General features: G+C 44.7%; 1 protein-coding gene across 1 annotated transcript in view; it reads right to left on the bottom strand.

The window, feature by feature from the left end:
• LOC120993757 (NADH-cytochrome b5 reductase 1) overlaps window positions 1-21,752 on the bottom strand; it is a 372,914-nt gene extending 351,162 nt beyond the window's left edge. Inside the window, exon 1 of the mRNA XM_040422226.1 lies at window positions 21,615-21,752. Coding sequence (XP_040278160.1) covers window positions 21,615-21,752 — 138 coding nt within the window. The remainder of the gene's footprint in view (window positions 1-21,614) is intronic.
• Between the last annotated feature and the right edge of the window lie 5,368 nt (window positions 21,753-27,120).

Here is a 27,120-nt window from a genome sequence, read left to right as displayed (position 1 = left end):
TTTATTGTATCATCATCTGGCATCCTGGTCGTCAATGTCTTATTCATGCTGCCTCCAGGCAACTGCTTGATGCTCCCTTAGGGCACGTGAGCGCTCATGTCCAGCCTCATAAAGGACCAGTGTGCATGCTTCCAAATCCTTCCCCAGCCAATGGCTGAAAGTCCCTGGGTATTTAAAGCACCCTCTGCAGTAGGAGGGTGCCTAAGCATTAGGTTTCCTGGTAACCAACAAAGGTGTTTGATATTCTAGCGCTATTGCAATTTACATGCGTTTATCCTTTATTATCTCCTGCCTGTATTCCTCCTGTGTGTGCCTTCCTTCCTGTGTGCTCCTGCACTTTTAAGTCCAAGTTCAGTTCATGTTTGATTTAACCTAGTTTGTCTACCCTGTCTGTGCTCCAGTCAAGTCCCCAGCCTGCCTCCTGTTTGCCTCATCACTACACCAACCCCGCTACCTGGATCTCTAGAAACAAGAGCTCTAGTCTTGGTGATTGGTCAGAATGTACCTGTAGTTTTCATTCATTTCTGGTTCATTTTCTGTACCCTGAGCTTCTGTTGCTTGCACAAGAATCCCTGAAAGCAGTGGGTCAGTTGCCAACTACACTAATACTATCCCAGGAGGTAGAGGTCAAGTCCAGATTCCTGTATAGGGCTAATGGGTAAATACCAGGGGATAACCAGAATAACACTCTTAGGGTTTAGCCCAAAGCCAAACTAGTTCATTGGCAGGGGGCTTTATGCTAATCCGTAACATGCAGTTTTTGACACATTTTTTATTTAAGTCAAAAGTAATAAAGAATTAAAGGAGTTTTCTGGGACTTCAATATTGATGATCTATCCTTCAGATACAGTGAATTCGTAAAGTCTTCAGACCTTTTCCCCTTTTTTTACATTTTGTTATGTTGTGACCTAAAATAAAAAATAAAATTCCACCTGGACATAAGTATTTTAGACTCATCACTATGATACTTGAAATTTAGCTGTGGGGACCTCCCATTTTTCTTGATCATGTTTGAGATGTTTCTACACCTTGATTGGAATCCACCTGTGAATCGACATGATTTGGAATGACACAGCCCTGTCTATATAAAGGTCTCACAGCTAAGGCCTCTTTCACACTTGAGTTGTTGGGATCCGACATGCACTTCCGTTGCCGGAGGTGCCCGCCGGATCCGGAAAAACGCAAGTGTACTGAAAGCATTTGAAGACGGAACCGTCTTCCAAATGCTTTCAGTGTTACTATGGCACCCAGGACGCTATTAAAGTCCTGGTTGCCATAGTAGGAGCGGGGAGCAGGGGAGCGGTATACTTACAGTCCGTACGGCTCCCGGGGCGCTCCAGAATGACGTCAGAGCGCCCCATGCGCATGGATGACGTGATCCATGCGATCACGTCATCCATGCGCTTGGGGCGCCCTGACGTCACTCTGGAGCGCCCGGGGAGCCGCACGGACGGTAAGTATACTGCTCCCCACTACACTTTACCATGGCTGCCAGGACTTTAGCGTCCCGGCAGCCATGGTAACCATTCAGAAAAAGCTAAATATCGGCTCCGGCAATGCGCCGAAACGACGTTTAGCTTAAGGCCGGATCCGGATCAATGCCTTCCAATGGGCATTAATTCCGGATCCGGCCTTGCGGCAAGTGCTCCGGATTTTTGGCCGGAGCAAAAAGCGCAGCATGCTGCGGTATTTTCTCCGGCCAAAAAACGTTCCGTTCCGGAACTGAAGACATCCTGATGCATCCTGAACGGATTTCTCTCCATTCAGAATGCATTTGGATAATCCTGATCAGGATTCTTCCGGCATAGAGCCCCGACGACGGAACTCTATGCCGGAAGACAATAACGCAGGTGTGAAAGAGCCCTTACAATGCTATCAGAGCAAAAACCAAGCCATTAGGAGCAAAGAACTACCTCAAGAGCCCAGAGACATGATCTTGTAGAGGCTCAGATCTGGAGAATGGTACAAAAAATTACTAAAATATTTTTAAATGGAAGACATTTGGAACAACCATGACTCTTCCTAGAGCTGGGTGCCCCACCAAATTAACTAATCAGGTAAAAAGGGCCTTGACCAGGAACCCAATGGTCACTCTGGCTGAGCTCCAAAGATCCTTTGTGCAGAGGGGATAATTTTCTAGAAGTTCAACCATCATGGCAGCATTCCATCAATCTAGGCTTTATGGCAGGCTGGCCAGAAAGAAGCATCTCCTCAGTAAAAGACACATAAAAGTTTGCAAAAAAGCACCTAAAGGACTCTCAGACTCTGAGAAACAAGATATTCTGGTCTGATGAAGCAAAAATCGAACTTTTTGGCCTCAATTCTAAGCGTCATGTTTGGCGGAACCCAGGGATTGCCCAATACCATCCCTAGAGTAAAGCATGGTGATGGAATAGGGAGAATGGTCAAAGTTGTGGTAAAGCTGAATGGAACAAAGTGCAGAGATATTATTAATGGAAACCTGATCCAGAGTGCTCTGGACCTCAGACTGGGCCGAAGGTTTACCTTCCAACAAGAGAATGACCCCAAGCACATAGCCAAGACAACACAGGAATGGCTTAGGGACAACTCTATGAATGTCCTTGTGTGGCACAGACAGAGCCTTAACTTTAACCCAATTGAGCATCTCTGGAGAGACCTGAAAATGGCTGTCCACTGATGATCCCTATGTAACCTGAAAGAGTTTGAGGGGATCTGCAGAGAAGAATGGCAGAAAATCCCCAAACCTAGATGTCAAAACCTTGTGGCATCATACAGAAGAACACTGGTGCCTGTAATCGCTGCCAAAGGTGCTTCAGCTAAGTACTGAGTATAGGTCTGAATGCTTATGTGTTACGGATGTTCCCAGCAGGAGATCGGTGAGACTGACAACACCTGGCAAACAGTGGGTCATTCATGTATGAGTAGGATAAAATAGTCTTACCTTAAAGTAATAATAAGACGCTCTTCAGGTGACACACTCCGCCGCATGTTGGTGTCCTAGAAAGTCAAGGCAGGCCTCAACTCCCCCAAAAGCTGATCAAACGTAGTCACCGACATGCGGCAATAATTTAAGAACTTCAGAGGCTGCGCACGGAGGTCAGAGTACAAGCCAACAAATTGACCTTTGCTGGCCCGCAGCGAAATAATTTCAATACACCCACATACGCTTCCTCCGCGGTTCCTCCTCAATCATTTCTGGCTGCTCTCCAAAACAGCGGAAGACCAGCCAGTGCAAGAAGACATGGTCAGTTGATGATACAGTGAAAGTGGACATCCTGCAAAGTGAAATCCAATCACCAAACACACGCCAAAAACTCCCCAAACAAATGGAACTGTCCAAAAAACCAAGGCATGCTGGGGCTATTTATATGTGTTTGCAGTAACAGGTGAATGTAGAGGATGGATCAGTTTATTTTCACATGCGTGAAAAACGCATGCAATCAGCATGTCACCCGCGTGGGAAAAATGCAATAACACAACGCAATCGCATACAAAACTGACAGCACTTGCAAGGAAAATCGCACGATTTTCCCTGAATGCACCCGCAACGCATCCGGACCAAATCTGTGACGCCCCTGTGAAAGAGGCCTAAAGGGAAGTGGGTGAAGAACTTGTCAGACAGGTTTCTTATCCAGCCAGAGATGAACGTATGGGCTAAAGGGTTGAATTTTTCAAGTGCCCCAATACCATCCCAGTAGTTCATATTATCTCAGTCACATAAGCCTCCATACGTAACGACATGGAACAGGATGAGGCTGAAAAACTCCATCTTAAAATGCTCCCTTTCAACCTAGCTACACAAGAAAAGAAGGCCATTATATCCCTTCATAAAAAACCAAACATCACCATCCTGTGTGCTTATAAACGAAGATGCATGGTTGTTATTAACCTCCTAACAGTCACATTAAAATTGGAAAAACCCTCCCAAAAATTTCACTTTTTAATTGTACATTTTCAATGTGTGTCTGAAATAAATCTTATTGGCTTAACTTAGGGGACACAATTGCATTTTTAAGCCTTTAGTGACATAATTCATTTTAGCCTTAGAGAGGACCTTTCATGTTTTTTTTTGTTATCCTAGATAAATACCTTTACTTGCGGAGTACCCCCGCTGATGCTGTCACCCTCCCTGTTTTTTTTTTATATTGCTCCTACGCCCTGCTGTGCCGCCCGTAGTTTTCCTGCTCAGTATGTTAATACTGAGCATCGGTACAGGGAGGAGGAGACGCCAGGGATTCTCAATGGGTGTCTCCTTCTCCCTGGCTGTGACGCTCTCCGTGATTGGATCGTGGCACAGCCAGGGAGAAGGAGACACCCATTGAGAAACCCTGGTGTCTCCTCCTCCGTGTACCGATGTTCAGTATTAACATACTGAAAAGGAAAACTACAGGGGGGCAAAGCGGGGCATAGGAGCGATATAAAAAAAAAACAGGCACGATGGCAGCATCAGGGGGGTACCCTGCAAGTAAAAGGTATTTATCTAGAATAAAAAAAAACATGAAAAGGTCCTCTTTAAGGACCAGTAAAATTTCCCCCCTTCGTGTTTCAGAAGTCATAACATTTAAATTTTTTCTTAATTATTTTTTTTTATTTGCAGGATTAGCTGTAAATTTTTAGGAACCATGTTGGGGTGTATATATAGTTTATTAAATACATTTCATTAATTTATTTATAGGGGAAAGAAAAAAACAGCAATTTTAACATTGTTTTGTGGAATTTATTTATGGCATTCACTGTGTGATACAAATACCATAACTTTATTATGTTTATTATGTGTAATGACAACATTTCAAAATATTTTTTTAATTATTTTTCATTTCCTCCTGCAGGCTGTCTACTTCCCAACTGCCCCCTCCTCCTCCCCAAGACTGAAGAGGAAGGGGGGGGGGGGTAACAACTGCTTTAGCAGCTCATATTTCTGAAAGCTTGGAATCTCTCTAGTTGCTAGTGCTACCAATCCAAACAATACCAAAATTACTGAATTATCTTCTCTAGATGGGAAGATATCACTGTTAGAAATTGGGATGCAGTGAATACAGCTGAAAGTCAACATAAAAGAAGGTTTTACAGCATTTATTCCCGATTCGATTTCTAGCAATGATCTGCTTATGTTGTGCTTATGCTGTCATTTTGGTCTTGCACGAGTCATGTTGTGTCAATGCTGTCATTTTGGTCTCTAGCTGATACCAGTCAAGAAATATGTGCTGTTAAATCAGCCCCGACCCACTTCCCCTTCTGCCAATGCTGGGCTCCAGCAGAACAGTTAAGTGCTTTTCCCACAAGCTGGACTGGGGGAAAACTGTTAGGTGGTTAATACATTTGACTACCATGCTAAGGTGACACACTTCTGAGTAATAGCAATACACAGAAAATAGTAGTGGGTTGTAGTGGCTTACTCTTTAGTAGTTACAGGGTGGTGCTGCAAGCTCATATAGAGGGAATCACCCCACCCTCTCTTAAAAAGTAAATGTAACAATGGAAAAATGGGCGAGCACTCATACACTTGGCAACCAAATTGACATATGCAGAAAATATTTATTATTAAATCCCCATAAAATTCAAGTAATAAAAATAATAAAAACTGTGTATTATAGCAATGACATACAAAAACTACATTCACATAAACTATAGTAGATGAAGGTGAAACAAGTGAGTACCTGTATTGAGAAGACTCCGATAAAACTGTATGGCCATACAGAGAAAGAAATTTTTTTACAGTAAAGGAACAACTACTTTTATCGTCGATAAGCTGTACCGAAGGAAATTGCGGAACAGAGTGTCAACTCCCGCGATCTTTGGAACTCCCGCGAAATTTGAACCAGCTTGCTGGAAGGAGCGATCAAATAAGCCGGCAGACATTTAAAGCTCCACTCAAGCAACAGGGAGACAGCAGACACCAGACGGTGAGCCAAATACCGATTTAAAGTTTACCTCGACTTTAAAAGGAAATACCATAAGAGACTTTTTATTCCAACATTATCAGGATTTCTGTGGACATTTTATGAATACACTACGTTCCCAGGGGAAATACACCTACAATATTTAAAGTGACACTCATTTTCCCAATCTGAGATAGATTCAGAGAGGAATTACCTCTCCCTTCACAATAACAGCATATATAAGACCTGGACAATACTTGAAGTTTTTGGTGTGTGATTTATATCAGTGAATTTATCGACTATAGACTAGTATCGAATATTTTATTATCATATATTTTAGCATTCAATACAATATCGACTATACTATTATATCTACTATAGTTTATGTGATAATAGCGATACACATTAAACCAAAAGAGACCCAACAAGCAAAATGAAAAAGGTCGTAGAACTTTCACAACAGCTTTGTGAGCTACAACATGGCTAAATATGTAGCCAACATTCTAACCCCTCTGGTTAGAAATACAGAGCACCACATCCAGAACTTCCAGGACTTCGCATCTAAAATCCAAGGCCTGATACTGGGTAAAGATGATGTCCATTGATTATGTCCCTTTTCATGTGCATACCCACCACAGAGGCGGCTCAAACAGTGAGGGCAAGGCTAACATAATACAACACCCTCAGCAGCAGAACAAATCTTAATCCAGATCAAGTGTGTTCCTTGCTGGACCTGTGCCTGACCACCACCTACCGAGTACAAAATTAAGTTTTAGAGACAGAAACATGGTTATGCCATGAAATTGCAAGCCACCCATTGTGGCTAACCTGTACAAGGAGGAAGTGGAATGGAAAGCCCTAAGCACCTTCCTGAAAATTTCACTCAGTCACTGGTTCAGATATATGGATGATACCCAGGTTAACATTAAAAAACAAGAGGTACACACATTTACTGAACACATCAGCTCAGTGGATCAGAACATTAGGTTTATGTGAAAATATCTGCAGAACTACACACTGACTTTCTCGGACTGCTTAGTAACAGTTGGAGAGGATGTAAGCCTGGAAACAGGAGTCTAAAGAAAGCCTACAAATATGGACCACTACCTGATTTACTGATGCTTTTACTCTTACCATCATGTGGATTACAAACTGGGGGACCCCAGAACTCTACATCACTTGGCAGAGAAGATCACAACAAAGGCTAAGACGAAGAAATTCAAGCACCTGTTAGGGGCCCTTAATACTTGGGGTATCTAGACTGGGCATGTAATAAAACTGAGAAAAGAACATGAAAGAATATCAGAATTGCCTGTGAAGCAGGACAGACAGAAGAACATCTACACCAACGTATGGCCCAGCACAAAAGGGCCAACACCTGAGATCAGGAGTCAGCTGTGTATTTAAATCTTAATGATGAAGGGCACTTGTTTAATGACTGAGCGTTTGGCATCTTAGACACAAAGAACGACTGGTCGAAAAGAGGTGTGAAAGAAGCTATTTATGTCAAACTGGAGAAAGCTTCATTCATGCAGATTACAATCAACATCTTACCTCCATGAGGTAGTTGATGTCATGTTGATTATGATCAACAGATTATGCTGATTGAAACATCAGTCACCAGTATTTAATGCTGGAGATTTCTTGTACAAGTCATACTAACTGAGAAAGCCAGTTGGATAACTAGCCATTAAAAATGTAGCATGGCAGCACCATTAGGCTGGGTTTACAAAGGGTATTTTTATGTATTTGAACAACAAATTACCATAGGAAAATTGCATTGGCAAAGAATTAATGTCATTTTACCACAGTTTTTTTTCCCATCAGATGAAACCATTAGCAGTAGATAGTTCTGAAAGTTTGTGTGGTTAGGTATTTTAATTAGTTGCACTCCAGATTTAACGTTGTGACTTTAAAATAGACACAAACCCACTCCAGAAGGGGAATGGAGTGGCATAGGAAAATTGCTTTAATATTTCTAGACAAGATATATGCCGAATTTATCAAACCAGGTGCGACTTTTGATAAAATTGGTGTACCTTTCGCCAATGCACAAAACAAACTTCAAAGAGTAAGAAAAAAAGTGTTAAATGTTTATGCTGTCAACTATATGGTCAAACTTGGTGCACAAGGAGCTTCACCTTATGAAATAACATTCAAAAACGTTTCCAAATGAACCCAAAATCTATCAGCTGTTTATAAATCATTTCAAATAGGTAATAAGTATCAAAATACAGTAGTTAAAGGAAATCAATAAAAGGCACACAGTGTTATCATAGCAAGTATTAGATATGTTGCTTAATCAACCTGCAATCACTTAATCTTAGAAGTGTTGATTCATTTTAATTGTTTTTGTTTTAATTAAGAAGAAATACATATTTTCACCTCAGAAAATTGCACATTAAGTTTCTAGATTTGCATTGCAGGGACTATTATTAATTAATAAGCAATGTGATTATGAGCATTCAATTTGTGAGTAATGGGGGAGCTGCTAAAGCATTATTAAAAACAATTAGGAAAATGCACTTAGAATGCCAAAATATTTAATTGAGGCAGACCACTTAGTGAATTCTTTTTAAGATTCTCCCTAAAGAGATGACAGTTCTAAAATTGGCTATTAGTCTCTCGATGATTAGGAAAACATAATGTTTTGAATGTACTGTGTATAATGTCATTTAAAGAGAATTCAGAAAGTTTTCAGACCCTTGCACTTTTTTTTATTATATTCTGTTATGTGGCGGTCTTGTGCAAAAATATAAAAAAAAGCTAAAATTTCCCCCCATCATTTAGAAAAGAATGTTAGATAATTTATTGAAAAGAAAAAAAAAACTAAAACTATTGTATTTAGACCCTTTTCTCAGCAGTTGAAGTGACTTTGGCAACAATTACAGCCTCCAGTCATCTCGGCTATGATGACAAGGTTTGCACACCTGGATTTGGGGATTTTCTGCCATTCTTCTCTGCAGGTCCTCTCAAGTACCTTCAGGGTTGATGGGAACTGTCAGTGGACAGATGTTTGCAGGTCTCTCCAGAGACGTTTGATTGGGCCCTGGCTGGGCCACTCAAGGACATTCACAGAGTTGTCCATAAGCCACTCAGCTATTATCTTGGTTGTGTGCTTAGGGTCATTCTTTTGTTGGAAACCTACAGGCCAGTCTTAAGGTCAGAGTACACTGGATGAGGTTTTCATTAAGAATATCTCTGTTCTTTGCTCTAGTTTTCACTTAACTCTGACCAGAATCTTTGTCCCAGCTATTGAAATCTCGCCATGATGCTGTCACTACCTTGCTTCACTGTGGCCAGCTCTAGGAAGAGTCCTGGTTGTTCCAAACATCTTCCATTTAAGAATTATGAAAGCCATTGTGAAGGTCCCCAGAACTAAATTTCAAGTGTCATAGAAAAGGGACTGAATACTTCTGTCAATGTGGAATTTTAGTTTTTCCTTTTTAATAAATTTGAAAACATTTATGAATTTCAGTTTTCACTTTCTCATTAGAGCGGACTGAATGCAGATGGATAAGGAAAAAACTGATTTTTTGTTTACCGTATTTTTCGCCCCATAAGACGCATTTTTCTTATGGGGCGAATACTAATGAATACTAGTACTGGAGGACCGGGAAGTGATGAATGCTCTGTACTCACCGCTTCCCGGTCCTCCGCTGTCGGCTGTGCACAGCGTGAGGGCGCTCTGTGACCTCACGCTGTGCGTGTCGGGTCACAGCACAGCAGACAGAGGAGGAGGAAGACCGAGCGCACTAGAGGAGAGTAGCGGCAGCGTCCAGGAGCAGGAGAGGTAAGTAGGTTTTTTATTTTATTTTCTCTATGGCACTAGGGGCATCTGAAATGGCCCGGGGGGCATCTGAAATGGCATGGGACTAATAATGGGGGCTCATAATTGGCATGGGGGCTCATAAATGGCATGGGGGTCTGATCTAAGGTCTTACTGGGGTATTATTAACATTGGGGGTCTGATTGGGGCTGTCAGATGAGGTCTGATTAACATTCGGGTTCTGATTGCTGGCCTGATCTGAGATCTAATGAAAAATATTTTTTTCTTATTGTACTCTTGTAAAACCTAGGTGCGTTTTGTGGGAAAAAAATACGGTAATTTTAGCACAAGACTGCAACTTAAAATGTTAAGGGTCTAAAGACTTTCTGAATTCACCATCCAAAAAATAAATTAAAAAACTCATGCTGTACCCATTTTTCCTCATTGTAGGCAGTAGAAAGTTTCTTCCTGGCTTCAATCTGGCAATCAGAATAACTTCCTGGATCAACAACCCTTCTCCAGAATTCTAGTCAGTAGCATATGCAGCGTCCAACTGGCTTTCGTGGGAACTGCAAAAGCTTTTTGATGTCATCTGCAATATCATGCTGTAATGTACTACTGTGTAAAATCCCTTGTTACCAGGCTGTCAGGTGCATTACATACATCCACCACTAGATGGGGTAGCACCACAGTATATATATATATATATATATATGACAGTTCAGGCCTAGTTAGGGAGTTGAGAGGAGAATTGGGAAGTGAAGGAGTGAGAGTGCAGCTGTAGCTGTGTTAAATGCAAGGCAATTCAAGAGAAACAGAGAGGATAAAGACACAAAGGACAACAGCCGTTCATTCAGGCTTTAAGGACCTTTGGATTCCAGGTGAAGGACTTATTAGCTTCTGGCAGCCTCACCATTAAAGAGCTGGATCAACAGAACCAGACTATAGAACTGTTTATCAGTGAGTACATAACTAACTACCCTAGCAATATTACCAGCACAGCTGTTACTGGGATTAATCACATCCAACTAGCATGTATACCAGAGACTGTTTTATTGCTGGATGTAAACCGTTATCAAGAACCTAGTTATAGTAAAGTTTACCGTTGGATTTAAACCTGCCTCATTTTCCTAACTTCATACCACTACCATCCTCAACATTTTGCACCACAAAGGTGCTGGCATCACGACAATATCTAAGTCAGGGGCCCAGCCGCACAAGCACTCAGCAACCATTCACCATCAAGGGCACCTGAATCACCACCTGGCCGGTGTCCCCTGTAACCGAGTGTGCCCCGGAGAATCCAGTGCTGTTCTCCCCTTCACTGCACTGCTGGCCCAGGGAGGCGACTGCTAAACCGTGAGTAACCGGTGAACTGTATGTACATACCGGCCCACCGTGAACCTCACGTGTTCTACCCCTGCGGACTGGCAAGCTGCACATACCATCAATAGAGGCAGACCACATGGTTGCTATAGGGCCTGCCAGGTTGTGGGCCTTCCTGTGCTGAATGGTCCTGCCCCCTTTTTGATAATGTAAGAAGTCCCTTCTTTTCTCTATGGAGTCATGGTTAGCCCCTTCCCTTTCAGATACTGCTCACAGCTGTGCTCTAAGCGGTCTCTACTCTTTTCTATGGCACTCTGACATGAAGGGAGATGGGCCTTCAGGACTGATATCTCTTGACAACACCCTTGTGTAGTTAACTTTTGTTTGTCATATTTTCCAGATTGTCTCTGCTGGATCTTGAACCCAGGACCTGCTGTATGGGAGGGAAAAAATTTACCACATTAACTTAAACATATAATCTATTTAGCAATTACAAAAAATGTAATGGCACAAAACAAAATACACACACATGTATATACACTGCTCAAAAAAATAAAGGGAACACTTAAACAACACAATGTAACTCCAAGTCAATCACACTTCTGTGAAATCAGCGTGTCCAGTTATGAAGCAGTACTGATTGCGAATAAATTTTTCCTGCTGTTGTGCAAATTAAACAGACAACAGATAGAAATTATAGGCAATTAGCAAGACAACCCCTTTAAAGGAGTGGTTCTGCAGATGGTGACCACAGACCATTTCTCTATTCTCATCCTTTTTGGCTGTTTTGGTCACTTTTGCATTTTTTCATTGCTCTCACCCCTAGAGGTAGCATGAGGCGGTGTCCACAACCCACATAAGTTGCTCAAGTAGTGCAGCTCATCCAGAATGGCACATCAATGCGAGCTGTGGCAAAAAGGTTAGCTGTGTCTATTAGCACAGTGTCCAGAGCATGGAGCAGATAATGTACCAGGAGACAGGCCAGTACACCAGGAGACGTGGAGGGGGCCGTAGGAGGGCAACCACCCAGCAGCAGGACCTCTACCTCCTCCTTTATGCAAGGAGGAACAGGAGGAGCAGTGCCAGAGCCCTGCAAAATGACCTCCAGCAGGCCACAAATGTGCATGTGTCTGCTTAAACTGTCTCCAACAGACTCCATGAGCATGGTATGAGGGCCCAACATTCACAAATCGGTGTTGTGCTTACAGCCAAACCCCGTGCAGGGCGATTGGCATTTGCCAGAGAACACCAAAATTAGCAGATTCGACATTGGCGCCCTGTGCTCTTCACGGATAAGAGCAGGTTCGCACTGAGCACATGTGCGAGACGCGAGTCTGGAGACGCCGTGAAGAACCTTCTACTGCCTGCAACATCCTACAGCATGACTGGTTTGGCAGTGGCCCAATAATGGTGTGGGGAGGCGTTTCTTTGGAGGGCCACACAGCCCTCCATGTGCTATCCAGAGGTACCCTGACTTCCATTAGGTATCAGGATGAGATCCTCAGACTCATTGTGAGACCATATGCAGGTGCAGTGGGCCCTGGGTTCCTTCTTATGCATGACAATGCTAGGCCTCATGTGGCTGAAGTGTGTCACCAGTTCCTGCATGATGAAGACATTGATGTTAGAGATTGGCCTGCCAATTCCCCAGACCTGAATCCAATCGAGCACATCTGGGACATCATGTCTCATTCCATCCACCAACTCTACGTTGCACCACAGACTGTCTAGGAGTTGACTGACGCTTTAATCCATGTCTGGGAGGAGATCCCTCAGGAGAACATCCACTGCCACATCAGGAGCATGCCCAGGCATTGTAGGGAGGTCATACAGGCACGTTGAGGCCACAACCACTACTGAGTCTAATTTCCTTGTCTTGAGGCATTTCCACTGTAGTTGGATCAGCCTGAAATTTGATTTTCCACTTTGATTTTGAGTCTTTCCAAATCCAGACCTTCATGAGATATTAATTTTGATTTACATTGATCATTTTTATGTTTTATTGTTCTCAACACATTCCACTATATAATGAATAAAGATTTGCAACTGGAATATTTCATTCATTGAGATCTAGGGTGTGGCATTTTAGTATTACCTTTATTTTTTGAGATATACTGTATATTAGTAAAAGTAAGCACAGGGCAGCACTCCGGACTTAAGTGAAGAAAAATGGATCCTTTATTACACCAAATACAGCATTTCAGCTCAGCTCAATTGAGCCTTTGTCAAGCTGTGAAAGCAGTGCTTCAACCAAATATTTATAGCAAGCTACAATATTGTGCATAATTATCAAATCAATGGAATCAATGAAATTATTACCATGATTATCAATGTGTACATAGGGATAACAGTAAAAATTTCATAATACAATATACAGTGTCTATAATTCATAAGTACAATCCCAATAATGTTCATATATAATCATGATCAAGTAATAAACATAATAAACTCATAATGGTTTCCCTCTAAGATGATGATTGTGCCCATGTGCAAAATAATGAATAAGTAATTAATTGAAAATACGTGAGTCGCTCACCCTTCAGAATGGATCCCCATGTGGTTATATTGTGGCGTGTTGTGATCGCCAGTGCACCGGCGTCATCATGTTAGCACGAGATTTCTATTAGATCCACGCGCATCCGGGACCAAGTGGTACTCAAACCAGGAACAAAGATGGAGCCTGCAGAGCGCAGGTTATCTATGCGCATGAGTGTAAATAACAATCAGGCACTAGAAGTAAATAAGGGGATATATTGCGCAATACCCTAAGTTATCGCTTATGATATTCAAATGAAACCTAAGGGCGTTCAATGGGGGGACGCTAAAACCTAGGCTGCTGGCTGCGCCCCCACAACTGTGGGATCGGGTCCGAGGGCATGGTAAATGTCCCCGTTCCCGTCCCCTAGCACCACTAAAGGTTTCATAAAATGGAACTAGAGGATTAAAAAATCATGGTCACCACATATAGTCTAAGTAAACCTAGCAGGTACATGGACTTCCATGTGGCTATTAATATCTTTATTTTTTTTTCATTTAATCATTTTTTTATTTTCTTGAGCTTGAATTGTGTAACATTGTGTATCTGTTTTAAAGGTTGGTCCGACATGTGTCCGAGTTTTCCTTCACCCGATACGACTGCTGGGTGACACTATTCGTTGCTACTCATCTAGTTATGGGGTCATGGAGGAGGAGTTCCTGGCATTAATCTAGGACCCATACCTCCTAGGTTTACTTAGACCAGTGGTGCCCAACCATTTTTCGTCTGAGGGCCGCACTAGACTTGGTATAAATTTTGCGGGCCGGAACCAGGTAGCTTTGCCAGAAAGAAATGCAAACGCTGTGAGGGGGCACGTGTGAGCATTACTACTGTGAAGAGGGCACATATCAGGGTATAACTACTGTGAGGAGGGCACATATCAGGGTATAACTACTGTGAGCTGTGAGGAGGGCACATATCCGGGCATAACTACTGTGAGGGGGCACGAGTGAGCATAACTACAGTGAAGAGGGCACATATCTGGCATAAGTACTGTGAGGGGGCACATATCTGGGCATAACTACTGTGAGGGGGCACATATCTGGGCATAACTACTGTGAGGGGGCACATATCAGGGTGTAACTACTGTGAGGAGGGCACATATCAGGGCATAACTACTGTGAAGAGGGCACATATCTGGGCATAACTACTGTGAGGGGGCACATATCTGGGCATAACTACTGTGAGGGGGCACATATCTGGGCATAACTACTGTGAGGGGGCACATATCAGGGTATAACTGCTGTGAGGAGGGCACATATCTGGGCATAACTACTGTGAGGGGGCATGTGTGAGCATTACATCTGTGAAGAGGGCACATATCTTGGCATTATTACTGTGAGGGGGCATGTGATGTATACATGTGTGTAATGTATGTAGTGCAGTATGTGATGATCACACACTGCACTACATACATAACACACATGTATACATCACATACTTCGCTGTCACCTTCTTCTGCAGGTCTACCTTGATGTCTGGTCTTTAGGCTTCAGTCAGATCCTCCACCGCCATGCTTGCGCTGTGTGCCCGACACCACCAGGAGCTGGCACCTCATCCTTTCATCTCCCGCCGGCTTCTCCTACAGCAGGGCGCTCTATCTCCCCTACAGTGCTGTCCACAGATAGCCCCCCTTCAGTGCCATCCACAGATATCCCCCCTTCAGTGCCGTCCACAGATATCCCCCCTTCAGTGCCGTCCACAGATATCCCCCCCCTTCAGTGCCGTCCACAGATATCCCTTCAGTGCCATCCACAGATATCCCCCCCTTCAGTGCCGTCCACAGATATCCCCCCCCTTCAGTGCCGTCCACAGATTCCCCCCCTTCAGTGCTGTCCACAGATTCCCCCCCTTCAGTGCCGTCCACAGATATCCCCCCCTTCAGTGCCGTCCACAGATAACCCCCCCTTCAGTGCCGTCCACAGATATCCCCCCCTTCAGTGCCGTACACAGATATCCCCCCCTTCAGTGCCGTACACAAATATCCCCCTTCGGTGCAGTCCACAGATATCCCCCCTTCAGTGCCGTCCACAGATATCCCCCCCTTCAGTGCCGTCCACAGATATCCCCCCCTTCAGTGCCGTCCACAGATATCCCCCCTTCAGTGCCGTCCACAGATATCCCCCCCTTCAGTGCCGTCCACAGATATCCCCCCCTTCAGTGCCGTCCACAGATATCCCTTCAGTGCCATCCACAGATATCCCCCCCTTCAGTGCCGTCCACAGATATCCCCCCCCTTCAGTGCCGTCCACAGATTCCCCCCCTTCAGTGCCGTCCACAGATATCCCCCCCTTCAGTGCCGTCCACAGATAACCCCCCCTTCAGTGCCGTCCACAGATATCCCCCCCTTCAGTGCCGTACACAGATATCCCCCTTCGGTGCAGTCCACAGATATCCCCCCTTCAGTGCCGTCCACAGATATCCCCCCCTTCAGTGCCGTCCACAGATATCCCCCCCTTCAGTGCCGTCCACAGATATCCCCCCCACCCAGAGCCGTCCACAGATATCCCCCCCACCCAGAGCCGTCCACAGATATCCCCCCCACCCAGAGCCGCTTCCTAGCTAATTTATTCACTGCACTTGCCTCTGTGAAATTGAAGAGAAGTGCCGTAATCTCGCACAGGCGCACTGGCAGAGGCCTTTTAATCCTCTAATCACTCAAACACACAACTCTTCTCTCACAGCTTTTTAAAGGGCCAACATTTTCACTTTTCACTTTTTTAACATTTAATTTAATTGAAAAACATATTGGGGGTAGTTGTATTCTCTTTGGCAATAAGCCTTTTTCTAGCTTTGCTGCTGTTTTTTTTCTACAAATTCAATTTTTCCCCTTCTAGTTTTTAGTGCTTATTTCCTACCTTCTTACTCATTTGCTTTCTTTTTGTGAATTATTGTTCCTTTTAACATTTCTATTTAACCACATTGTTTTTTTCCTTGTTCTTAATCCTTTTTTCCCCACAAGATATGTACTTCTAACCATGAAAATTTAAGATCGTTTAAAAAAATTTGTGTACAGGGAGTGCAGAATTATTAGGCAAGTTGTATTTTTGAGGATTAATTTTATTATTGAACAACAACCATGTTCTCAATGAACCCAAAAAACTCATTAATATCAAAGCTGAATATTTTTGGAAGTAGTTTTTAGTTTTAGCTATTTTAGGGGGATATCTGTGTGTGCAGGTGACTATTACTGTGCATAATTATTAGGCAACTTAACAAAAAACAAATATATACCCATTTCAATTATTTATTTTTACCAGTGAAACCAATATAACATCTCAACATTCACAAATATACATTTCTGACATTCAAAAACAAAACAAAAACAAATCAGTGACCAATATAGCCACCTTTCTTTGCAAGGACACTCAAAAGCCTGCCATCCATGGATTCTGTCAGTGTTTTGATCTTTTCACCATCAACATTGCGTGCAGCAGCAACCACAGCCTCCCAGACACTGTTCAGAGAGGTGTACTGTTTTCCCTCCTTGTAAATCTCACATTTGATGATGGACCACAGGTTCTCAATGGGGTTCAGATCAGGTGAACAAAGAGGCCATATCATTAGATTTTCTTCTTTTATACCCTTTCTTGCCAGCCACGCTGTGGAGTACTTGGACGCGTGTGATGGAGCATTGTCCTGCATTAAAATCATGTTTTTCTTGAAGGATGCAGACTTCTTCCTGTACCACTGCTTGAAGAAGGTGTCTTCCAGAAACTGGCAGTAGGACTGGGAGTTGAGCTTGACTCCATCCTCAACCCGAAAAGGCCCCACAAGCTCATCTTTGATGATACCAGCCCAAACCAGTACTCCACCTCCACCTTGCTGGCGTCTGAGTCGGACTGGAGCTCTCTGCCCTTTACCAATCCAGCCACGGGCCCATCCATCTGGCCCATCAAGACTCACTCTCATTTCATCAGTCCATAAAACCTTAGAAAAATCAGTCTTGAGATATTTCTTGGCCCAGTCTTGACGTTTCAGCTTGTGTGTCTTGTTCAGTGGTGGTCGTCTTTCAGCCTTTCTTACCTTGGCTATGTCTCTGAGTATTGCACACCTTGTGCTTTTGGGCACTCCAGTGATGTTGCAGCTCTGAAATATGGCCAAACTGGTGGCAAGTGGCATCTTGGCAGCTGCACGCTTGACTTTTCTCAGTTCATGGGCAGTTATTTTGCGCCTTGGTTTTTCCACACGCTTCTTGCGACCCTGTTGACTATTTTGAATGAAACGCTTGATTGTTCGATGATCACGCTTCAGAAGCTTTGCAATTTTAAGAGTGCTGCATCCCTCTGCAAGATATCTCACTATTTTTGACTTTTCTGAGCCTGTCAAGTCCTTCTTTTGACCCATTTTGCCAAAGAAAAGGAAGTTGCCTAATAATTATGCACACCTAATATAGGGTGTTGATGTCATTAGATCACACCCCTTCTCATTACAGAGATGCACATCACCTAATATGCTTAATTGGTAGTAGGCTTTCGAGCCTATACAGCTTGGAGTAAGACAACATGCATAAAGAGGATGATGTGGTCAAAATACTCATTTGCCTAATAATTCTGCACGCAGTGTATGTACTATTTTTGAGGATATTGTCCCAGTTAAGACTACCCTGTGAACAGCTATTATTGACTGACAGCTATATATGTGCCACAAGCCTTGGAGGAAGAGGAGCAGAGGATGGGAGTGGTAGTGGCTCTGGCTGCAACAATTATTCACAGTGGCAATCCTCACATTGATGATCCCTAGGGTCAGGGCGGCGATAGGAGAGTGTGCAGCACGCCAGACCTGCAGGGTATAGCGACAGTGAGGTCACGGTTATGGGCAATCGAGGGTTACTCACTTTTTGGAGGAGAACCCTGGGCAGGCATGCGGCAGTGAATGAGAGGTAGACACAAGTTCCTCTGGGGCACACTCTGTATGGAGAGACCTGGCCTGATGTTGGGTGAGGTGCCCGGGATGTTGCAGGTGTTTTGAGTGCCTGAGGCGAGGTCCCTTTAAGGATCGTGACGCCAGTGCCTGTAACAGTGGCACACCGATTTGCAGGAGGATTAATGGAGTACACAGGTGGTATACCAAACGTTGCTTTACTTTAGGAAACAGTCCAACTTTATACAGACAGTTGCAGTAGGTGATAATAATACAGTTCTTTATAGTACAAATGCACAGCAGGTTTACTTCACAGCACAGCAGGTTTCAATCTTGCAAGATACTTGGAGGGTATACAGTTAATGCTTTGCAGTACAATACTGCTCTATCCCCACAGCTATTCTAGCTGGCTGGATCCCAAGGCCCGGTTGCCTAATTGCTAGTTTAAATCCTTGGTAAATGAATTCCTTCCTCCAGTATTGGCACTTGCTTTAACTATCACAGTACCTTTGCTTATTAGCTGGATTCTCTGCTGGATTAAATAGATGACTGCAGGTTTCTCCCAGGAGGTGCACTCCTACTACTGGGGAGTCTTCTGAGCTAACTGCGGCTCACTTGATCTACAGGCAGGCTAGAGTTCTTTACTAGCCTCATGGTCGTAGCTAGCAGCCAGGGCTATCAAGCTGCATGTCAGGAGGAGGCCCTCAGCATATCTCTGGCTGGTACCTTCTCACTTCTGTCTCCACAGACTCCTGACTATGATCTAACTCCTCCCTGTCTGGGCCTGAACATTTATGCTAGGGGCTCCCTATCTCCCTCTAGTGTCTAGGATGCCTAACTACACCCTAATAGCCCTGCTATGCATGACACAGGGGATCTAACTCCTCCCTGTCTGGGCCTGAACATTTATGCTAGGGGCTCCCTATCTCCCTCTAGTGTCTAGGATGCCTAACTACACCCTAATAGCCCTGCTATGCATGACACAGGGGAAACATTGCATACAAAAGCACATATAAAATACATTAAAGTACATAGTTAAATATAATATTACTATCCCTTGTGAGCAGAAGTAACATGTGACCCAATTGACCCTTGTGTAGTGCCCACCCCTACCTAGTGGGACACTACATACCCCCATGCTACAACGTTGCCCGTCCGCGGCGCAACATGAAGGGGCCCCGCCCAGCTGGATACTGCACCTGAAAGAGAAAAATAGTGCAAAGCAGGAAAATACATCTACATTTGCAAGTACATTATATGTATACATCAGGTAGTTCCACTGGAGAAGGAGCAAGTTCGGTGAAAAGGGGCGTCGTTCTCTTCTCTCAGGATAATGTAAGGGAACAGGGGCGCTGACCTGGTGCAGCGTATCAATAATACCAGGATAGTCCATATTAATATTTTAAGTGCAATTGTCCATAATAAAACAGTAGTAGTCCATAGAAAATTGTAAACATCAAATAACAATTCTTGGAGGCTGAAGGAATAAAAATGAGTCCATACCCAGGTTTCCTTCTTGTAAAATTATTCAGTGAAAGTGATAAGTATAGCTGCATATAAAGCAAGAGCAGAGGTATAAGATCACAGAGGCTCACATGCAGTGGAGTCCATCTCTGGGCACATTTTCTTTAAAGTAGCAAGATCTCAGAGGCTCACATTTCCTTGGAATTTAAGTTGCATAATAAAAATCACAGCACATAAAAGTAGTCCACATTATTTAGAATGGCATATAAAAAGAAGTGCTGCAATATTGTCACGGCCAGCTGTTTGTTTTGTGACACTTTCCTTCACTCGGTTGCCCGTGGCAACGTGTGGTGTTGTTGTGCATGTGGTGGCAGTGTCTCAGCCCTATGGCTGATCCCCAGGACATGATTGCCACGCGGCAACAGGTGAAGTGTGTTTGTTTATGTGTGCATTCCCCTTTAAGAGTCCCTCTTCCCTTGCCTGGTGTTGGAAGGGTTAAATCCCTTCTGTGTGTGTGAACACGGGGTGTGTCTATGTGGGTGTGGCTACTTGGGCCTATAAAGCCTCAGTGAATATCCTTGTCTGAGGGGTACTTCAGCCATGGTTAGCTGGAGCAGCCTCCTGTGTATTCCATCTGCCAGTGGGGGCCACCCTTGTGGTCATAGGTTTATGTATGGTGTTTAGAAGATGTTTGTTTGGTCTTTATTTATTGCAGAATATGGTTTCCTGAGTTCCCGTGTGACGTCTGTGTGTGCGGTGTCCTTTGTGTTGTTTGTGGACAGCAGCACTTGCACGTGGGTTCCAGGTTGTGGGTCTGTGGCAGGTAAGTGTGGTTCTAGTTGCACTTACCTGCCATTGCCATATGTCTGTTTATGTTCCCCTTTCTTTATAGCTTGGCCATTCTAGACTCCTGTTACTCCGTGTCCAGGAGGAACGGGCTGTCTACCCAGCTCCTAGTACAGGGATCATCGGAGGGTCAGAAGGGATCCAAGGTTCCTGAGCATGAGTCCTCCTACCTTCAAGGGCGGCTCATGCAGCTAGGAGTCAGGGTCAGATTAGGGAAGCTATAGGAGGTGACCTGCTCCCTAATTCTGTGTTACTGGTCAAGTAGCGACCTTACATCTCCTGATGCCGCACGGCTGAGAGTTTTCCCCATCCTCAGCCATGACAAATATCCCTTAATCAACCTGAAAAGGGGGTTAAAAAGGGTTAAAGGTGCAAACAAAAATAGGCACAACTTGGCTCAAGTATTGAAGAAGCAGGCAGGAGGTCCTGTAAACAATATGGCCTTGATGCATGTGGTATTTTCAGTGGTTTACCGCCTCCACTGAGCCGTGGGCAACTGGCAGCAGCAACAGAGGACCAAAACAAAGGACTCCTGTCCTGGAAGGGTTAAATCCTCTTTAGTAAGGTCCCTTGGCAAAAGAAGCAATATCATGGCCTGGCCGGCCTACTCACAGGGGCATGTCAAATCCACTTGGCATAACAGTGGTGCTCCCTGGCTCCATTTTCAAATTGGCCGGACACGATGATCCACATAAGGATGGGCCCACAAAATAGTATTGGGTGGCAATTGGAGCATAAATGGACCCCTTACTGGTATGGGCCCCATAGGCCTAGGGGTATATACAGTTGGTAGCTCCATGGGCCTAGGTGTAACCACAGCAGGAGGCTCTGTGGGTTCCGGTGTCGCAGACTGTACGCGGTAACTCCTGGCGTAGGTAAGTCTCACCGGTGCCGCAACAGCAGCGGCATTTACAATTGTTGGCTGCCGAACAGGGGCAGGCACTCTTACCTCTAGTTCAGAGGCGTCTGAGTCCTTGGTTACGTCCTTTTTAGGTGACGAAGGCGCCACTCTGAAGGTGACAAACTGGCGCAGGCCACGAAGTTGAAGCTCCAGCCGCACGATCTGGTCTTCCAAGCTTTCAGACATTGCGTCGCTGCAGGGATCCTTCGCACTCGCCACAGGTGCAGGTCAGGGATTTCCCGACAGGTAAAGCAATTAAATCGGAGTAGTCTTTTCTTTCTAGCATGCTCGATCCTTCTTTGGAGAGCGACAGAGCGGCACACAATATCTCACCTGCGACCTCCCACTGCTCCGGGAGGCCGCCCCCAGGTACTCCAGCATAGGGAGGCGGAGTCCATGTTAGCAGACATGCTAATTTGTAGACAGGGCGGTGGCGCGGACATACAGCCTTTCCCGCACTTTCAGCAGAAGGCGCCAATTTTTCCCGCCAGCAAAGTATGAAGATGACGAAACAATAAATCCAGTCAAGCTAAGCAGCCATCTTTAAGCAAAACGCTGTCTATTCACTGACAGCAAGCGGTGGCTTACACAAACAGCAAACAGTCCATACACTATAATCTTCACACCGCGAATTATTACAGTTCTCTTTGGCCCAGCAATTTTTTAATAAAGCAATAGGGCTTAGTCACTTTTTAGGTGGATAATGGCACACAGTTTTGTAATCCATCAATGGCGTGGATATGATCGTATCCTGTTTGTGACGCCAATTTATGCAGCACGCCAGACCTGCAGGGTATAGCGACAGTGAGGTCACGGTTATGGGCAATCGAGGGTTACTCACTTTTTGGAGGAGAACCCTGGGCAGGCATGCGGCAGTGAATGAGAGGTAGACACAAGTTCTTCTGGGGCACACTCTGCATGGAGAGACCTGGCCTGATGTTGGGTGAGGTGCCCGGGATGTTGCAGGTGTTTTGAGTGCCTGAGGCAAGGTCCCTTTAAGGATCGTGACGCCAGTGCCTGTAACAGTGGCACACCGATTTGCAGGAGGATTAATGGAGTACACAGGTGGTAAACCAAACGTTGCTTTACTTTAGGAAACAGTCCAACTTTATACAGACAGTTGCAGTAGGTGATAATAATACAGTTCTTTATAGTACAAATGCACAGCAGGTTTACTTCACAGCACAGCAGGTTTCAATCTTGCAAGATACTTGGAGGGTATACAGTTAATGCTTTGCAGTACAATACTGCTCTATCCCCACAGCTATTCTAGCTGGCTGGATCAAAAGGCCCGGATGCCTAATTGCTAGTTTAAATCCTTGGTAAATGAATTCCTTCCTCCAGTATTGGCACTTGCTTTAACTATCACAGTACCTTTGCTTATTAGCTGGATTCTCTGTTGGATTAAATAGATGACTGCAAGTTTCTCCCAGGAGGTGCACTCCTACTACTGGGGAGTCTTCTGAGCTAACTGCGGCTCACTTGATGTACAGGCAGGCTAGAGTTCTTTACTAGCCTCCTGGTCGTAGCTAGCAGCCAGGGCTATCAAGCTGCATGTCAGGAGGAGGCCCTCAGCATATCTCTGGCTGGTACCTTCTCACTTCTGTCTCCACAGACTCCTGACTATGATCTAATTCCTCCCTGTCTGGGCCTGAACATTTATACTAGGGGCTCCCTATCTCCCTCTAGTGTCTAGGATGCCTAACTACACCCTAATAGTCCTGCTATGCATGACACAGGGCAAACATTGCATACAAAAGCACATATAAAATACATTAAAGTACATAGTTAAATATAATATTAATGTCCCTTGTGAGCAGAAGTAACATGTGACCCAATTGACCCTGGTGTAGTGCCCACCCCTACCTAGTGGGACACTACAAGTGCACCGTTTCTTCCCTCAGGGCAAACCCTGATATTGGGGCTTCTGTCTGATGGTAGTTTGGATGACCTTGGTGTTTCTGCACCCTGACTGGAGTCCACCTGTGGTAAAATCAGTTAATTGGATGTGATTTGAAATACACACCCCTATTGTCATGGATGTTCCCGTGGCAGGAACCAGGAGATTGGAGAGACACTTTACTGTGGATCTTATTGTGTCTGTGTTTTGGTGAATGCCACACCCCTTGCTTCAGGTGTTGCATGTTGGTAATTTACTTTTCCCATAAGTAGCCACTTTTCACTCTTGGAGGTGCGGTTTATAGATATTCTTCCTGCATTCTAACTAGCTGGTTGGTTGTACTCTGTGGTGCTTCTGGAGTTGTCAGTTTTCTACTTTCAGATAAGTCTTGTCTTTTCTTATTGTTTTGTGTTTGTTAGGGCTCTTTCACACTTGCGTTATTGTCTTCCGGCATAGAGTTCCGTCGTCGGGACTCTATGCCGGAAGAATACTGATCAGGATTATCCTAATGCATTCTGAATGGAGAGTAATCCGTTCAGGATGCATCAGGATGTCTTCAGTTCCGGTACGGAACGTTTTTTGGCCGGAGAAAATACCGCAGCATGCTGCGCTTTTTGCTCCGGCCAAAAATCCTGAAGACTTGCCGCAAGGCCGGATCCGGGATCAATGCCCATTGAAAGGCATTGATCCGGATCCGGCCTTAAGCTAAACGTCGTTTCGGCGCATTGCCGGACCCGACGTTTAGCTTTTTCTGAATAGTTACCATGGCTACCGGGACGCTAAAGTCCTGACAGCCATGGTAAGTGTAGCGGGGAGCAGGGGAGCAGCATACTTACCGTCCGTGCGGCTCCCCGGGCGCTCCAGAGTGACGTCAGGGCGCCCCAAGCGCATGGATCATGTGATCACATGGATCACGTCATCCATGCGCATGGGGCGCTCTGACGTCATTCTGGAGCGCCCGGGGAGCCGCACGGACTGTAAGTATACCGCTCCCCCGCTCCCCGCTCCTACTATGGCAACCAGGACTTTAATAGCGTCCTGGGTGCCATAGTAACACTGAAAGCATTTGGAAGACGGTTCCGTCTTCAAATGCTTTCAGTACACTTGCGTTGTTACGGATCCGGCAGGCACCTCCGGCAACGGAAGTGCATGCCGGATCCCAACAACGCAAGTGTGAAAGAGGCCTTATATTCCCTGTTGTTTGTATCTGGGCCTGAGACAGTGACTTCCATTTGTCCATCTGGGGAGTAATGGGTTGTCTCTGGTCCTAACCTCATTCCAGGGCATTATAGGGATATAAGGGCCTAGGTATCAAGCATATGAATATTCCTACCTTCAAGGTCTATTCATATTGATAGGTAGTTAGGGCCCGGATTAGGGTTGTTTAGGAGGTGACCTGTTCCTTCCCTAGTTTCCAGGCCCAGTTACTGTTCCCCTTCCCTCCTGTGTTTAGTGTGGAGTTTTTACCCCACACTGATCGCAACACCTATGCAGATAAGGTCTGATAGCTGGCCATAGCTTCTATAATGTATAATATATGTGGAAGGTGCCTTTAACTGTTAATCCTTCCACAGCAAAGTCTACAGTATAGCTATATGCATGGACATAAGTATTTAGACCCTTTGCTATTAAACTTGACATTTAGCTCTGGGGCATCCCATTCTCTTAATCATCTTTAAGATATGTCTACACCTTGACTGGAGTCACTTGTGGTAAATTAAGTTGATTGCACATGATTTGAAATATACACCCCTGTCTATATAAAGTCTCATAGTTGACAATGCATATCAGGGCAAAAACTGATCCATGAGGAGAAAAGAACTGCCTGTAGAGCTCAGAGACAGATGGGGAGAAGGGTACAATCTCTGCTGCACTGGAAGTTCCTAAGAGCACAGTGGCCACCATAATTCTTAGATGGGAGAAGTTTGTAACAACCAGGAATCTTCCTAGAGCTGACCACCTGTCCAAACTAATCTACTTTCCCTCCCCCGTTGTGAAAGTTTGGCATGGCTGTTTCGGCAAAAACAAGCGGAGAATCAGCTGGACACAAACCGCAATCTATATCCTGAAATCATTTAAGGACCTTCCACCTAACTAACTTTGGTATGGGCGCCAATGTGCCCCATGCCTGCTGGGGCTTCTCCAGCCCCTCCCAGTAATTTATTAACTCAGTACACGATATGTCAAACTTAAATGGGTTGGCCACCCTAAGTATTAAGAATCCAAAGTGCCCCAGACAATAGCCAAAACTATAAAGTATTAATATCTAAAGCTAAATGTACTGGCTATATAGCATTTTTCTAACCTGTTCACACTTTCCTGGAGGAGCTCCTCAGAACGGATGTGTTGGAGGAGCAGCTGTAAAGTGAAAGTAAAAATCCCAGCATGCACTGTAGCAAGCATCTTCAGAGGAGCAGTCCCATGACATCCCCACCCACCCACATCCCCATAGAGACAAGAGCCCCTCAGACATTATCAAAAACTCAGTCATCAGTAAATAACTGCTGTAAAGACATATAGAAGGAACGCCCCAGTCCCAGCAGTAAGCTGTACAGACATAGCAATAGAAGGAATGCCCCAGTCCCAGCAGTAAGCTATACAGACATAGCAATAGAAGGAACATCCCAGTCCCAGCAGTAAGCTATACAAACATAGCAATAGAAGGAACATCCCAGTCCCAGCAGTAAGCTGTACAGACATAGCAATAGAAGGAACATCCCAGTCCCAGCAGTAAGCTTTACACATATAGCAAGAGAAGGAACGCCCCAGTCCCAGCAGTAAGCTGTACAGACATAGCAATAGAAGGAACATCCCAGTCCCAGCAGTAAGCTTTATACACATAGCAATAGAAGGAACGCCCCAGTCCCAGCAGTAAGCTGTACAGACATAGCAATAGAAGGAACATCCCAGTCCCAGCAGTAAGCTGTACAGACATAGCAATAGAAGGAACACCCCAGTCCCAGCAGTAAGCTGTACAGACATAGCAATAGAAGGAACGCCCCAGTCCCAGCAGTAAGCTGTACACACATAGCAATAGAAGGAACGACCCAGTCCCAGCAGTAAGCTGTACAGACATAGCAATAGAAGGAACGCCCCAGTCCCAGCAGTAAGCTGTACACATATAGCAATAGAAGGAACTCCCCAGTCCCAGCAGTAAGCTGTACAGACATAGCAATAGAAGGAACGCCCCAGTCCCAGCAGTAAGCTGTACAGACATAGCAATAGAAGGAACGCCCCTGTCCCAGCAGTAAGCTGTACAGACATAGCAATAGAAGGAACATCCCAGTCCCAGCAGTAAGCTGTACAGATATAGCAATAGAAGGAACATCCCAGTCCCAGCAGTAAGCTTTACACACATAGCAATAGAAGGAACGCCCCAGTCCCAGCAGTAAGCTATACAGACATAATAGAAGAAACATCACAGTCCCAGCAGTAAGCTGTACACACATAGAAATAGAAGGAACGCCCCAGTCCCAGCAGTAAGCTGTACAGACATAGCAATAGAAGGAACATCCCAGTCCCAGCAGTAAGCTGTACACACATAGCAATAGAAGGAACGCCCCAGTCCCAGCAGTAAGCTGTACAGACATAGCAATAGAAGGAACACCCCAGTCCCAGAAGTAAGCTTTACACACATAGCAATAGAAGGAACGC

Source organism: Bufo bufo, chromosome 3, assembly GCF_905171765.1.
Source record: "Bufo bufo chromosome 3, aBufBuf1.1, whole genome shotgun sequence".
In the NCBI taxonomy this organism is placed as follows: Eukaryota; Metazoa; Chordata; class Amphibia; order Anura; family Bufonidae; genus Bufo; species Bufo bufo.
Note: the sequence above shows the minus strand (reverse complement) of the source record. Positions and strands in the feature narration are given on the sequence as shown.